A 15,835-nucleotide genomic window follows, 5' to 3' on the forward strand; every position below is an offset into this window, starting at 1 on the left:
GGAAGGCAGGGACGGGGGTCCCTGCAGAGGCCTGGCCTTCCCAGGATCCCTCAGTGGCGGTCAGCAGCCGGGGTCCCGGGAAGAATTCTGCCGAGACAGAGCTTTTTCCCCTTCAAGGAATAAAAAGCACACACACACATTCCTCCGAATCAAAGGTGTGTCCGGAGAGAGGGAGGGCAAGGCCCCTTGACCAGCAGCTGCCAGCAACCTGGGCACATGACAGCCCCCGAAGGCTGCTGGCACCGACTCCAGCCAGGCATTTGCAGTGGACGGTGGTGCCAGGAGAGGGAGGGCAGCCTTTCACCAGCTTGGCACCTCTGCCATGTGACGGCCGCCTCCCTTGGGGGAGGGCGGGGCCGCCCTTCGGGCAGGCGGGTGCAGCCCCAGGGGTTCTCCGGGCCACCGCGGGACCTTCAGGGCCCAGCTCCTGGCACTGGCCTCTGTGCCTTGGCCATGCCTGGGGCGGGGCATGGGTCAGGAACTCGCACTCTCACTCTCGGGAGATAGGAACTCAGTCCCGTTCGTAACCCCACGGTGTAACCCGGAAGGCACTTTGAAGTTTACAAAGCCAGTCATAGCCGGTGTCCTTGAAGGAGGCGCTGTCACTGTCCACTCCCCAGAGAGCAGCCTGCGGCCTGGGAGGGGGCTTCTCTTCCCCGACGTCACATGGGGGGCCGTTGCCTCGTTGGGTTCCAGTGCAGGGCGGTGATCTGGAGTCCAGGCCTTGCTGGCCGGAACCCCCAGGACAAGGGCGGCCGTGACGTGTGTTCTGGCACCTTCAGTACTAGTGAAAGAACGAGCCGGCCATGTAAGCTGGGAGATTTCCTGCGGCTGCCGTAACAAAAGATCACAAACCAGTGCGGGCTGAAAACCACAGAAATGTCTTCTCTCCCAGTGCTGGGGCCCGGAACCCGATATCTAGATGTAGGCAGGGTGGCGCTCCCTCCCAAGGCTCCAGGAAGGGCCCCTGGCCTCTTTCTGCCCTGGTGCCTCCAGGTGCCCTGTGGCTTGTGGCTGCACTGCTCCGGTCTCCGCCTTGTTTTCACGTGGCCCCTGTCCTTTCTCCCTGTGTCTCTCCTCTGAGCCCTTAGGAGGAGGCTGGTCACTGGATTTAGGGTCCTCCAGGATGATCTCATCTCAAGGTCCTTAAGTGCATCTGCAGATGCCTGTTTCCACATAGGGCCACATTTGGTTAGGACGTGGACATATCTTTCGAAGCCACCATGCAAGCCGCTACAGGAGATTTCATGAACTCATCTCAATTTCCAGAGCACCTGGTGTTGCTTGGCTGGCCCCCTCCAGCAGTGACCAGAGGTTGCTGGGTAGCAGAAGCTTTAGGTAGGGCAGTCCCTCACCTGTCTACCACAGCGAACCCCACCCTTGACCCCCTACCCTGCCTGGGACCCCTCACCTGGTCTTCCCAGTCCATTTCACAGCCAGATAAACTGAGGTAGCTCAGGGTGAGTTATTGCCAGGCCTGGGCTGCCCAGGGCACCTGGCCACGGGCAAACCCCAACGCAGCCCTCACTTTACCAAGGAGAAGCTGGGCTTGGTCAGGGGCCACAGCCAGCCTTCTCATCACATGGAAGCCACCTGGGGGCTCCCCAGGGTGTTCTGCCTGCTCCCCTGTCCCCAAGGGTAGCTTGTGTCAGGTTGGGATGACTCAGAAGAATCAAATGTGGCCATGTCTTTTGGGACGAGCAGCCATTTACCGTTTTTCCTGGGGAGCAGGGTTTTTCCCTCTGTAAAGCTGAATACTGTTGCCTGGTGGAGCCCTAGGCAATGTTACTTTGAAGGCTGAGAGAGAATGTGGAAGTGTTTTGGAGCCTGAAGAGAAGAGGAGGGAGAGACCGTGGTGAGCATCAGGGACAGTGCGGCGTCCCCTCCTCAGCCATACGGGGAGTGTGGTTAGGACAGAAGGGAGAGACCGTGGTGAGCATCAGGCACAGTGCAGCATCCCTTCCTGAGCTGTACGGGGAGTGTCCTTAGAAACTTCAGGAACTCGGCCAGGCGCGGTGGCTCAAGCCTGTAATCCCAGCACTTTGGGAGGCCGAGACGGGCGGATCACGAGGTCAGGAGATCGAGACCATCCTGGCTAACACGGTGAAACCCCGTCTCTACTAAAATACAAAACTAGCCGGGCGAGGTGGCGGGCGCCTGTAGTCCCAGCTACTCGGGAGGCTGAGGCAGGAGAATGGTGTGAACCCGGGAGGCGGAGCTTGCAGTGAGCCGAGATTGCGCCACTGCACTCCAGTCTGGGCGACAGAGCGAGACTCCGCCTCAAAAAAAAAAAAAAAAAAAAAAGAAACTTCAGGGACTCCCTCCGTGGAGTTTCCCTGTTCTTTGCACCCATCCTGTGCTCAGCCCTGAGCTAGGCACTGGGGAAGGGGAGAGAGAGAAGGGCCTCTGTCTCTGTCCCTCTGGGTGTTATGTGACTCCAGGAGCTGATTATTGAACGTCACAGGCGTGGCAGCCCTTGGCTGCCCGAGTGGCTGGACGTAGGTGGTGGGTGTGTGGGGCAGGAAGGATGCCTGGCTCAGGCCACTGGGGACAGTGCAGCATCCCCTCCTGAGCCATAAGTGCAGGAGCTGGGGCAGCAGTGAGTCTAGGATGGAGGATGCATTGTGGGGAGACCACAGGGAAGACCGCCCGAGGAAGAGCTCCTGTGTGACTGGTCACCCACAGAGAGATGGTGGTGAGGCCTCAGCATGGCTGGCTCAGAGCCCCTTCCTGAAATGGCCTCGCATCACGGTGGTACAGGAACGGAACTTCGGAGCAAGGGGAGGACTACCATGCCTCTTTTCTGCACTCTTGGGGGCAAGGCCAGAGCAGGAATTGGGTGTGGTGGGGGTCCTATGTTCACTCTCTCCTTCCATTTATTTATTTATTTTTGAGACAGGGTCTGGCTCTGTTACACAGGCTGGAATGCAGTGGTGCGATCATGGCTCACTGCAGCCTCGACCTCTGAGACGCAAGTGATCCTCCCACCTCAGCCTCCCAAGTAGCTGGGACTACTGCTATAGTATAGTCCAGTGCCTAGACTACACTAGGACCACAGGCACATGCTGCCACCTCTGGCTGATTTTTGTATTTTTGTAGAGATTGGGCTTCACCATGTAGCCCAGGCTGGTATCAAATTCCTGGGCCCAAGTGATCTGCCCGCCTTGGCCTACCAAAGCCCTGGGACTACAGACATGAGTCACTACATCTGGCCTAATTACTTATTTTTTGGGGGATGGGTCTTGCTCTGTCACTCAGACTGGACCGCAGTGGCAGCATCATAGCTTAAGCAATGGTTTTGTCACTGTTCTCAAGCCCGGGAAACCTCAGACTCCTGGGCCCAAGTGATCCTCCTGTCTCAGCTGCCTGAGTAGTTGGGATTACAGGCATGAGACACCACATCTGGCTAATTAAAACAATTTTTTTTTTTTTGGTGGAGACAAAGTCTTGCTGTGTGGCCCAGGTTGTTCTCAAACTCCTGGCCTCAAGTGATCCTCTGAACTCAGACCCTTCAGTAGCTGGGATTACAGGTGTGAGCCACTGGGCCTACTTCCTTTCCTTTTAGACTAAAAATCCAGTGTAGGAGCTTTGTGGTCCATTGAGTCAGCTACATTGCCTAGATTCCCTGTTGCTGGAGAAGTGTATCAGTTAGCTTTCACTGTGTAACAAACCATCTCAAAACGTTGTGACTTAAAAAAGCAAGGGTTCATTATTCCTCCAGGTTCTGTGAGTTGGCTAAGCAAGATTTCTGATCCAGGCTGGCCTGGCTGTGGCCGGATGGTTGGGGATGGCCTCTCTCCCATGTTGGGGGCCTCTGCTGGGACAGCAATGCTCTCTCCATGTAATCATTCCTCCTCAGGGGACCAGCCCAGCCTTGCTCATGTGCTGGCGGGAGGTCCCAGTACCGAGACAGCAGCATGCATGTACAAAAGCTTTTCTAGCCTCTGCTTGCATCCTGTTTGCTTCATCCCTTTGGACAAAGCAAGTCACAGGCCAAGTCCAGATTCAGGGGTGGAGAAATAAACGTCATCTCCTGGTGGGAGGAGTGACAGAGTCAAACAGTCATATGGGGGAGTGTGAATAAATTAGGGATCATTACTGTCATGATCTACCACTGAGTGTGTGACTCAGTTCTGGCCAATGAGATCTGAGCAGAGTGGGTCTTTTAGGAAGTCTCCTTCCAGGGAATAGGCACACCTCCTTTCTCCCTTCCACATCCCTTGCTGATTGCAATGTGGATGTGATGACTGGAGTTCTTGCAGCCATCTTAGACTATGAGGTTGAGAACCATGCCCTGGGGGTGGTGAATTAGTTGGAAGGAAGCTTGGATCCTGTTGACTTCTTGGTGCCTTGGACTGCCTATCCCTGGACTTCTTTTACATGATAGGAAAGTTACGTGTGGTCAAATTTCATCCTGCCTGATACATTTGGCAAACACTTCTGTCTCTTAGAACATGAGGATTTGGGTGGCCTCTCGGTGTCCCCTGGGTGTTGTATGGATGGACCTAACACACATGAGGAGGGCAGCTCAGGTGCTTCTCAGGGGCCCAGATACCAATCATGGGCTTCTTGGGAGAGATACTCTGGGGGAACCTCTGGATTTAGGGCATTAGGGGCAAACCAGCTTTGAAGATCTGTGATGGTGAGAGTGGCAGCAAGTACCACTGTGCCCAGCACTGGCCTCACCCATGTAATCCCACCACCAGCCCCTGCAATAGCTCTGTCATTATTTTACAGGTGGAGTAGCCAAGGGGTGAGGTGACTTTTGTATAAGGCTGTGCGACCCAGTGTGGAGTGAAAATTCCAACCCACAAAGGACCTCAGGACCCTGACTCTGAGCCGAGCCTGAAGCAGCTCATTTATTCCTTCACTCACACACTCATCCGTTCATTCAGCACTTTCTGAACACCTTCCTTGAGCCAAGCACATGTCACAGTGCTGGGGCACCGCCGGGGTCAGAACAGACCAAGTCCTGTCCTTGTGGTTCGCATTCTCATGGGATCAGAGACTCAGCCGCCTGGGGACGTGATCTTGGCCCAGCATCAGGATGGGGAGAAACGGCAGCCTTGCTGGGGAGGTCTGGGGGTCTCCTTGGAGTAGCATGTCTGAATGGAAGCCACGGCTGGCTGTGCACCATGGCTGCAGCATGTTAGCTGGGTAACCTCAGGCAGGGGTCCACATTGTGCTTCGGTTTCCTCACCTGTAGAATGGGGCCGTCGACCTTCTGCCAGTGGGGCTGGTGTGAGGAGGTGGGATACCCCACGGTCACAGCAGCACGCAGGGGCCGCTCCTCTGCAGGTGGCTCTATTGGTCCCTCCTAGAGGCCTCCAGTCTTGGTCTGACTATCTCTTTAGCATGGAGCAGGAGACGAAGAGGTGGCCCTGACTATATCACCGTTGCTTTCCCAGGGTCCTGCCGATGCCCGCTGGCTGGCGGGGGTCAGAAAGGCCCGGGCGCCGTGTGGCAAACAGGCCTGGTGCACAGGTCACGTGAGAGAGTCCGGCCGCAAGAGCGGCTCAGAGTCCAGCAGATGGGCTTGGGCCGTTTGCTGCAGAGCCCTTGGGTCAGGTGGCCACACGCTCCTGTCTGCTAGATCCCTGACATGCCAGGTGCAGGTGGAGGGTGCCCGTCTGCAGGTTCTAGAGTCACAAAGGCTGGAATTTAATCCTGGCTGGGGTCCTCACTGGACAAGTGCCTAGCTGGGCACTCACTAGGTACCCGAAGGTGACCACTGCTATAATCATGGCAGCAATAAGTGTGACATACTCCAAGGTGGTTACAATTTAAGGAACTTTCTTATGTGAGCCACACATATACTTGCTCACATGCACACACAGGCACAACACACCTATACAACCATGTACACACACATACATGCTTCCGCACACCAACACACACAGATACATGTTTCTGCACACCCATAGACACGTACCTGCCTGGGCATGCATGCACACACGTACATGTTTCTGCACACCCACACACACGTACCTGCCTGGGCATGCATGCACACAGGCACACAGCACATACCCATAAGACTCAAGCATGCACACACCCCTGTGTGCCTTTGGTCTCAGGCTTGAGCTTCACTTTCCAAATGTGCAGTGGGCAAAGTCATGCACAGGCTGAGGGGGCCGAGCTGCAGAAGGCCCACCCAGGGAAGGAAGTGGCAGCAGCTGTTGGGTACGTGTTATATCCCTGCCAGGCTCTTGCTCAGGGCTCTCTGTAGATTTTCTTCCATAAAGAGAAGTTTTTCTCACCCCCATCATACAGATGTGGGCATCTAGGAAGGGGTGTGACGTGAGAGGCAGGAGGTGTTCTGCCTGGGAGTGGCTGTCCCAGGGCTGGGGTGGCTGTCCTCAAGCCCAGCTGAGCACCTCCCCTGGGATTTTTGGGTAGCTGGTGAAATGTTGGCTGGAGTACTCTGCATCACTGAAGCTCGGAATTGGTGGTTTTGGTCGGGGGAGGCCCTGGGAGCCGGGCAGAGGCATTGGAGAGAAGGAGACGGTGCCACCCTGCACAGGGGCCCTGGGAGCAGTAGCGCATTATTCAGTGCAAGTCATCCCGAGCCCAGGCCTTTGGGAGCGCCTAGCCTCACCACGACCCTGGGGTGCCCAGTGAGAGGCAGGGGGCAAGGTGGGCCTGAGAGCAGGAGCAGAGGCAGCTGGTGGAGGGTAGCTTGGAGGGAGTTAAGCCCCTGCCCATCTATCTGTCTCAGCCTGATCCCCGGGGACTCTGGGGAGGCCCCGGGTGGGGTGTACCGCTCAGAGGGCAGTGGGAGGCATTGCTTGGAGAATTAAAGAAGAGCGTGATCCCAAGTGGCTGAGAACTTGGAGTGAAGAGCAGTGTGCTCAGGACCCATGTGGAAAATGGATCCTGGCTCAGCCATCCTTCCCCAGCCCAGAGAGCCTTCGGATCCGTCCTGCCTTCCCTGCAGCTGTACCCTCACACGTCTGTCTTCCCGGGCTCTGAGGGCCTCCCAGGCAGGTGAGGGCGGATGGCCCCAAGCCCTCTGGAAGCCTGCTGGAGGCGCTGCGCTGCGGAGGGCTTGAACCTGCAGGTTCTGGCCTTGCCACATCCTCAGAGTGTGGCTGACGGCAAGCTGGCTTCTCCATGTGCCCATTTCTGCCTCCCTACCTCGGAGAGGGTGTGGCACAGACAACAGACACCACGTGCAAAGCCCCTACCCAGTGCCTGGCACACAGTGGGTGCTTTGATTCTTGTCTCATTGGAACTGTACAGGAGCTTAGGGTGGCAGGAAGTCCTGTCCCTTTTCCAGGTGAGGAAACTGGGGCTCAGACCCATACGTGGCTTGCCTGCCCCAGGGCACACGGCCAGTTGGAGGTAGGGCCCGTGTCTGCGTACATGATCCGTGATCCCGTCGTGAGACAGCACCTCTGAGCAGCCAGCCTTCCAGGGAGGGCCAGAATACTCTTCAAATCTGCAAGGTTTCGTTTATATCCAGGGACAGCTGTGCCCAGGCAGCGCTTGGCCAAGAGAGAGCACTGTGCTGGGAGTCCAGAGTCTTGGCCCCGAGTCCCGGAAGGACCCAGGGCAAATGCCTTCCCTCCTGGCGAGTGGCTTTCCTCCTCTTGGGCACTGTTCTGATGTTACCTGGGCTGGGCCACGGAGAATGCCGCCCAGGGGCTGGTCCTGGGCCACTGTTTACCCTAGTTCTGCATGGAGGGTTTGACCTCACGCCCGGCTCCCCACCTGCCTGCCCTGCTGTGCGGCCTCCTCCCTGCCTCGGCTGACTCACAGCTCTGCTATGCGTCCTGCAAACATTCCGGAGCCCTCGCCCTGCAGCAGTGCTCTCTGCATCGGTGGATAATGGGGCAGCACTCTGTACACGCAGCAGGAGGCATTTGTGTCCCCTAAGAAGCATTTGTCATTCTGTCCCTGCCTCTGGGGGCTCCTGAGGCCTGTGATCTCAGAAACGGGACTGGGTGTGTCTCTGCAGCCTTCCTGGGGAAGTTTTCTTTTAATCTTCTAGACCCACGGCCGTGGGGCGAGGGGAGGGGAGCCAGAACACCCTGAGCTGTTCCTGCCGGCTCAGGGACCCTGGGCAAACCGAGTCAGCTCCCTGTGAGAGCAGGAGTGGGTGGCATCAGTGGTTTGCAGAGACGTAGGTTGCAGAGCCGGTGACCTCTTGCGTGCAGCCCTGATCTAGCGAGTGAAGGAAGTGCTCAGGCTGGGTGTGTGGGGGGAGCTGGGGGCTGAGCTGGCCTTTCTGTGCGCTCTGCGGAGGCCTCTGAATATCCTCTACCCATGGTGGGGGAAGCCCCAGAGTCCCCTGCACCTTCGAGGTCTCTCCTCACGCCAGCGGGCTGCAGCCCACGGTAGCCCAGGGTCACACAGTGGGGCTTAGCTAGAGTTTGAACTCAGACCTTTGTGACCTTGCACGCTGCAAGCATTCCGCTTGACCGTGAGGGTGGTCAGCACTGGTCCCTGCCGCCAATGCCAGCTCTGTGAAGTTGAGGCCCCTCCCACCACTGCACCCCAACACTGAGCACAGTGGTGGGTGCATGCCAGGTGCCCAAGCGTCCTTTGCTGCCTGGGCGAGGGGTGGGGTCCTCCTACTTCCACCTGCCCTCCCTCCTGGCCCTTGCAGGGGCTTAAGTGCCTTTGCCTCCCTGGGCGCTCCCCCACCGCGCCCCTCCCTGCTGGCCCACTTCCCCTTTCCCTTTTCTGGCCTTCCAGGTCTGCAGTCTCTGGTCTCACTTCTCCCCTCCCCTGCTTCTGGTAGACAGCGGCCAGAGGCGGCGCTCCTGGGGTTGGATTCGCTGTGGGTTTTAGGAACTGAGAAAGGCCCCCAGTCCCTGGGAAAATCCAGGGCACAATATGGCTGAGGAGCTGGAGGGAGGAGGGGAGGCCGGGCGCCCTCCCAGGGCCTCCACCTCAGGCCTGCAGAGATGAGATCCCCCAAGGCCTTGCTTTGTGACCTGGGCAAGTTACTCCATCTCTCTGGGCCCGGAGAGGGACTGATGGATCCTCTCTTGTCGGAATGCTGGGGGCGTTCAGGGCAGCTGGAGAATGTAAGCTTCACTCCCAGACCGGTGCTCGGCGAGGGTTGGTGAGGGTTCTGCTGTGTTTACCACCTTTTCCGGCGAGTTCAAAAGGAGCAAATCAGCGAAGGCTCCAAAACAACACTGGGGCCCAGTAGACATGCAGTTTCCCCTTGAACAAGGCACGTGTTAGGGGTGCGACCCCTCCCACACGCAGTGAAAACCTGCTTGTAACTTTCGACTCCCCCAAAACTGAACTACGAATAGTCGACTGTTGACCAGAAGCCTCACTGATAACATCAACAGCTGATGGACAGATATTTTGTATGTTACATGTATTACATACTGTGTTCTTACAATAAAGTAAGAACATGTTATTAAGAAAATCATAAAGAAAAGAAATATGTTTACTATTCAGTAAGTGAGAGTGGATCATCATAAAGGTTTCCGTCCTTGTCATCTTACATCAAAGAGGCTAAGTCAGAGGAGGAGGAGGAGGGGGAGGGAAAGGAAGGAGGGGGAGGANGAGACGGGGTTTCACCGTGTTAGCCAGGATGGTCTCGATCTCCTGACCTCGTGATCCTCCCGTCTCGGCCTCCCAAAGTGCTGGGATTACAGGCTTGAGCCACCGCGCCCGGCCCGGTTTGCATATATTTTAAAGGTACTAACTGAAGTCTCAGGAATGAGTGGAAACAACTTTACCACTTAGAACTTCTCCCTGACAGGTGTCAGATTAAAGAAATAGCAAACTCAAGGATTAGTGGTGAGAAAAGGAGAAGAAAATCACAATTTATTACTCGCTCTCAATACAGGCTCATTAGCTAAGCCAAAGAAAGGACTTCTTTTCTTCTGAATCTAATACTACAGTAGTAGCTCCTAATCTGAAGTTTTTTTTTTTTTTTTTTTTTTTTCCTGCGGTTTCAGTTACCTATGGTTAATGGATGCCCAAAAATATTAAATGGAAAATTCCAGAAATAAACAATTCCTAAATTGTGTGCCACTCTGAGTAGTGTGATGAAATCTTGTGCCATCTTGCTGCACCTTGCCCAGGACCGGCGTCACCCCTTTTTCCTGGTGATCCACACTGTACATGCTCTCCTTCTGTGAGTCCCCTGGTAGCTTCTAGGTTACTAGATCAACTGCTGGGGTATTGCAGTGCTTGTGTTCAAGTAACCCTTATTTCACTCCCTAATCGTCCTAAAGCCAAGAGCACTGAGGCTGGCATATTGTTATAATTGATTATTAGTTATTGTTGTTAAACTCTTACTGTGCCTAATTTATGAAATAAACGTTTTTGTAGATATATACGTACAGGAAAAAGCATCGCGTATACAGGGTTTGTGCTGTCTGCGGTTTCCAGCATAGGGGTTTGGAACGTATCCCTTGAACGTATGTGGGAGCTACTGTGTTCGATTGCGTGCCCAGAAGGAAAGAAAGGAAAGAGATTGACAGAAAGAGAATGAATTCTGGAAAGTCAGGCTTTTCCTGGGTCTGCTTACTACATAAGTATGGAAAGTAGGAGGAAAAAGCAGAGAGCTCTCGTGGATACACACTTAGTATAATGTGCCTACAATCATCTCCATTTCTGACAACTGGCAACTTCTGTCTTGTGGAGGAGTTAAGAAGTGGTGGGTGAGGAGCAGAAGTGGGTGGGGAGACAGGCTGGAATTGACAGGTCCCAAAATGCATCCTCCACTCTGGGCATAGGTAGTAGTGTGAGGAGAGGAGGGGGAGGGGAATGGGGAGGGGAAGGAGAAAGAGGGGAAGGAGGAGTGGGAGGAGGAGGAGTGGGAGGAGGAGGAGTGGGAGGAGGAGGAGGAGGAGTGGGAGGAGAGGTTGGTTTTTGTGCCTCACGGGTGGTAGAGGTAGAAGAAAACCTGCCTATAGGTGAAGCCTGCAGTTGAAACCCGTGTTGTTTAAGGATTAGCTGTAGACAGATGGCTCCCAACTTAGGATGCACCTTAGGGATTTCTTGACTTCACAATGGTGTGAAAGCCATATGCCTTCAGTAGAACATCAGTAAATTCCATGAAGTAGTAAACATCTTATTGTAAAGCAGGCTCTGTGTTGGATGAGTTTGCCCAGTCGTAGGCTAATGGCAGTGATCTGGGCACACATAGGGTGGGCCAGGCTATGCTGTGATGTTCAGGTGGGTTCAACGCGTTGGATTCAATGGATGGGTTTGTTGGGACATAACCCCATCGTAAGTTGGGCAGCATTTGTCATGCGAACCACAGAGATAATTTAAAATTTTTGAGTAGCCACATTAGAAAGGTAAAAAGAAACTGGTGAAATGAATTTTAATCACGTTTTATTTAACCCACTCTATCCAAAATATGGAATCAGCACATAATCAATATTAAAATTATTGGGATATTTTGCATTCTTTTGTATGTACTAGTCTTAAAAACCCAGTACGTTTTTTACATCGAGAACACCTCTTACTTCAGACACTACATGTTGAATGTCCTGCCTAGATAATAAAGTTGTGTTGAACAAGAGGCCGTTTCACATGGCTTCAGTTTTTTTTTTTTTTGAGACGGAGTTTCACTCTGTCACTTAGGCTGGAGTACAGTGGTGCTATCTCGGCTCACTGCAACCTCCGTCTCCCGGGTTCAAACGATTCTCCTGCCTCAGCCTCCTTACTAGCTGGGATTACAGGTGCACACCACCACGCCCAGCTAATTTTTTTTATTTTCAGTAGAGATGGGGTTTCACCATGTTGGTCAGGCTGATCTCCAACTCCTGACCTCGTGATCTGCCCGCCTCGGCCTCCCAAAGTGTTGGGATTACAGGCGTGAGCCACCTCGCCTGGCCCACGTGGCTTCGGGTTTAAAAATTAAATTTAATGAATTTTTCTGCAGGTCTGTAGTAGGTGTATGTAACTGTGGGGTCCATGAGATGTTTGGATACAGCCATGTGGTGTGAAATCAGCACGTCCTGGGGAATGGGGTATTCATCCCGCAAACATTTATCCTTTGAGTTACAAACAATCCAATTATTGCTTCAGTTTTTAAATGTAAAATAATTAAACTTAAATATGTTTTTTAAAAATCACAGTTTATCAGTCTCACCAGCCATGTACAGAGTGATCAGCGGCCACGTGGCCAGGGGCTGGTGTGTGGGTGACACTGGTCCAGGCATCATCTGTGTCCTTCTACCCTCATCAAACTGCACCTGTACAGGGCCCTGTCCCTCCAGCCTGTGCCTCTCTTGAGTGGCTCCTGGCTCACCTGAGGCTCTCAGGCACACTTGTCTGTGAGAGGCTGAACCCCACCTCCCGTGTAGAGGCATTTAGGGGACATTCGAGGGCTAATCAGATGGGGCTTCAGGCTTTTCAAAAGGGAGGCAGGCAGGGGAGGGGTTTTGCCTTGGAGCCCTATCTGCTGTGAGGTTGAAGAGGGCTCACACCTGGTGGGGTCTGAGTCCTTGGGCTGGGCGCCTGGGGCCGCACGCAACCCTTCTCTGGGCCTGTCCAGAGGGCTCTGACGTCCCCTCGGGCTACAGTCTGTCTACCTAGTACTTGCCAGTGCCCACAAGTCAGGAACTGGAGTCCTTCCCAGAGGTCTAGCAGCACCAGACGGTGCCTGACGGACAGACGGCCCTTCTTGGTGGCCTGGTACATGGATACAGGTGCAGGCCTCACTGTGGAGTGTGGTCCGGAATGGCCTTTATGTCTCACCTGCTGCAGGGGTCTGACTCTGACCTTCCTCAGGGACGCTGCCATTCCAGGGTTCTGTACCCTGTGCAGTGACTGTCCAGCCTTGCTTGGGGCCTGCCTCTCCCCACACGCTGATGACCCCGTCTTCCTGACCATAGCCTGAGAGGCAGGTCCTGCGTGGGTCGTACTCTGGATGGGGAGACTGAGGCACAGGGTGGGGAAGCGATTTGCCCGGAGTTGCAGAGCTCACGAGCGGCAGAGCTGGGAATTGGACCCGCTGCCTGGCTCCCACGCTCCTGAGAACTGCTGAGCGACTGTCCCCTCTGATAGCCAAAACCCTGGCTCTAGTCTTGGCTGTTCAGCCTCCTGGTGCCAGCTTCAGTGTCTCCAACTGTACCATGAGTGAATGGGACCCTCTGATGGCTAAGTTCTATCCAACTCTGAGAGCTTCTGTATCGCCTGTTACTTTTTATTTTTAAACTGATTTTGTTTTGGCGCGAGGCTGAGGGAGGGTGAGGCCAAGTGGGTGGGAAAATACATGAAATCGCTCAGCCCCAGGCCCTCCGAGCAGCTCAGTCCCTGCAGATGGATGAGAGGCCTTGCACACATTTCCCAGAGGCCATGCTGGGAAGCCCGCCCAGCCGGATCCCGGCCTCGGAAAAGCCCACTCTGTGTCTTGGCACTCGGGCCTCACAGCTGCCGGGGGCTGGCTGCGTGAGGTCCTGGGGCTGGCACGGCTGCGGCCGGGTGGGTGTGGGGTGTGCCGAGGGGCACGCATCCATCACTGCCAGCAGCTTGCGTGGGCCCTGCCAAGTCATGGTGGAACCGGGCCCAGGTGCCAACGTGCTTGGTAACTGGCTTGCTATTTGAAAAATTAAAGAGGTGTCAAGAATATCTAACCTCCGCATTCATATCAGGAGTCTGGAGCCGAGCGGGTGGCAGCCAGAGTGGGGCTGTTTGTGCAGGGCGGCCAGCGGGAAGGCACCCTTGGAAGGAGCAGATTATAGCAAAGAACATTATCCACCCAGTGCCCGGGAGGAGGCACAGGCGATAACCGGGGACGGGGAGTAGAAAGCACAGGCCAGCTGACCTCTCTCTAGCTGCTGGGACCCCTGCAGCAAGGCAGCCTGGTGCATACCTACTGTGTGCCAGGAGAACGTGCCAGTTGCTGGGGTGGACGGAGATGGGTTGGTGCCTCCAGGATGCACAGTGCCTGGGTCCATGATACTTGCAGGGACCCACAGTGATGTTTTAATGTCTTTTAAAATCGAAAGAAATAAATGAACTTTTTGGTTGAAGAAATAATGGTTAATAATGTCCCCACATATGACCTAAAGTGATCTACAGATTCAGTGCAATCCCTATCAAAATAGCAATGACGTTCTTCACAGAAACAGAAAAAAAAAATCCTGAAAGTCATATGGAACCACAAAACACCCCAATAGCCAAAGCAATCTGGTGCTAAAAGAACAAAACTGGAGGCATCACACTACCTGACTTCGAAATATACTACAAAGCCATAGTAACCAAAACAGCATGGTACTGGCTAAAAACAGACACATAGACACATGGACCACAATAGAGAGTCCAGATGCAAATCCATGTATTAATAGCCACTTGATTTTCAACAAAGGCACCAAGAACATCTGTTGGGGAAAGGACAGTTTCTAATAAACGGTGCTGGAAAAACTGGATGTTCACATGGAAAAGAATGAAGTTGGACCCATACCTTACACCATACACACAAAAACTCAAAATGGATTAAAGACTTACTATGAAACTACTAGAAGAAGACATAGGGGAAACATTTCAGGATATTGGTCTGGGCAAAGATTTTATGGCTAAGACTTCAAAAGCACTGGCAACAAAAGCATATAAAGAACTTGAACAACTCAACAGCAAAAAATCCAAATACGATTAAAAAATGGGCAAGTATTCTAAGTAGACATTTCTCAAAAGAAGATACACAAAGGGCCAACAAGTATATGAAAAAAATACTCAACATCACTGATCATCAGAGAAATGTAAATTAAAACCACACTGAGGGGCGGACGTGGTGGCTTATGCCTGTAATCCCAGCACTTTGGGAGGCCGAGGCGAGCAGATCACTTGAGGTCAGGAGTTTGAGACCAGCCTGGCCAACAAGGTGAAACCTGTCTCTACTAAAAATACAAAAAATAGCTGGTCATGGTCATGTATGCCTGTAATTCCAGCTACTCGGGAGACTGAGTTGGAAGGATTGCTTGAACCCAGGAGGTGGAGGTTGCAGTGAGTGGAGATGGTGGCACTGCACTCCAGCCTGGGTGACAGAGCGAGACTTCATCTCAAAAACAAAAACAAAACAAAAAACAAAACCACGATGAGATATCTCATCCCACTTAAAGTAGAAATAAAGTTATCAAAAAGACAAAAACAACCAAACAACAAATGCTGGTGAGGATACAGGGAAAAGCAACTCTTATACACTCTTAGTGGGAATGTAAAATAGTCCAGCCATTATAGACAACAGTATGGAAATTCCTCAAAAAATTAAATGACCCAGCAATTCTGCTAGTGGGTATGTATACAAAGACTAGGAGATCAGCATGTGAAAGAGACATCTGCACCCACATTCTCACTGTAGTGCTATTCACAATAGCTAAGAGATGGAATCAACCTATGTGTCCATCAATGGATGAATAAAGAAAATCAAGTGCATATACATAATGGAATACTATAAAAAAGAATGCAATTCTGTCATTTGGAGAAAAGTGAATGAGCTTGGGGACCAGGGAATGGGAAGGGTGATGGGGACAGGGGAATAGGGAGAGATTAGTAAATGGGTACAAAATTACAGTTGGACAGAAGGAATGAGCTCTAGTGTTCTATGGCACAGTAGGGAGACTATATTAATAATTTATTATATATTTCAAAATAGCTAGAAGAGAAGAATTGGAATGTTCCCAACATAAGGAAGGGATAGATGTTTGAGGCAACAGACGTTCCAGTCACTCTGCTGTGATCGTGATATGTTGAAATAGGATCATATGCATGTATTGAAATATCACATGTGCCCCATAAATATGTACATTATTACGTGTTAATTAAAAAAAATATCCCCACAAAATTCACATCCATTTGGAGCCTCAGAATATGAGATTCTCTGGGTCTTTGCAGATGTAGTCAAGTGAAG

General features: G+C 52.9%; 1 protein-coding gene across 1 annotated transcript in view; it reads left to right on the top strand.

The window, feature by feature from the left end:
* The first annotated feature begins 666 nt into the window (after positions 1 to 666).
* LOC108538098 (uncharacterized) overlaps positions 667 to 15,835 on the top strand; it is a 46,778-nt gene continuing 31,609 nt past the window's right edge. Inside the window, exons 1-4 of the mRNA XM_017885951.1 lie at positions 667 to 808; positions 5,409 to 5,563; positions 8,698 to 8,782; positions 13,360 to 13,410. Of these exons, the coding sequence (XP_017741440.1) occupies positions 667 to 808; positions 5,409 to 5,563; positions 8,698 to 8,782; positions 13,360 to 13,410 (433 nt within the window). The remainder of the gene's footprint in view (positions 809 to 5,408; positions 5,564 to 8,697; positions 8,783 to 13,359; positions 13,411 to 15,835) is intronic.

The sequence above is a fragment of the Rhinopithecus bieti genome, unplaced genomic scaffold (genome assembly GCF_001698545.2).
Source record: "Rhinopithecus bieti isolate Rb0 unplaced genomic scaffold, ASM169854v2 scaffold_1014, whole genome shotgun sequence".
Lineage (NCBI taxonomy): Eukaryota > Metazoa > Chordata > Mammalia > Primates > Cercopithecidae > Rhinopithecus > Rhinopithecus bieti.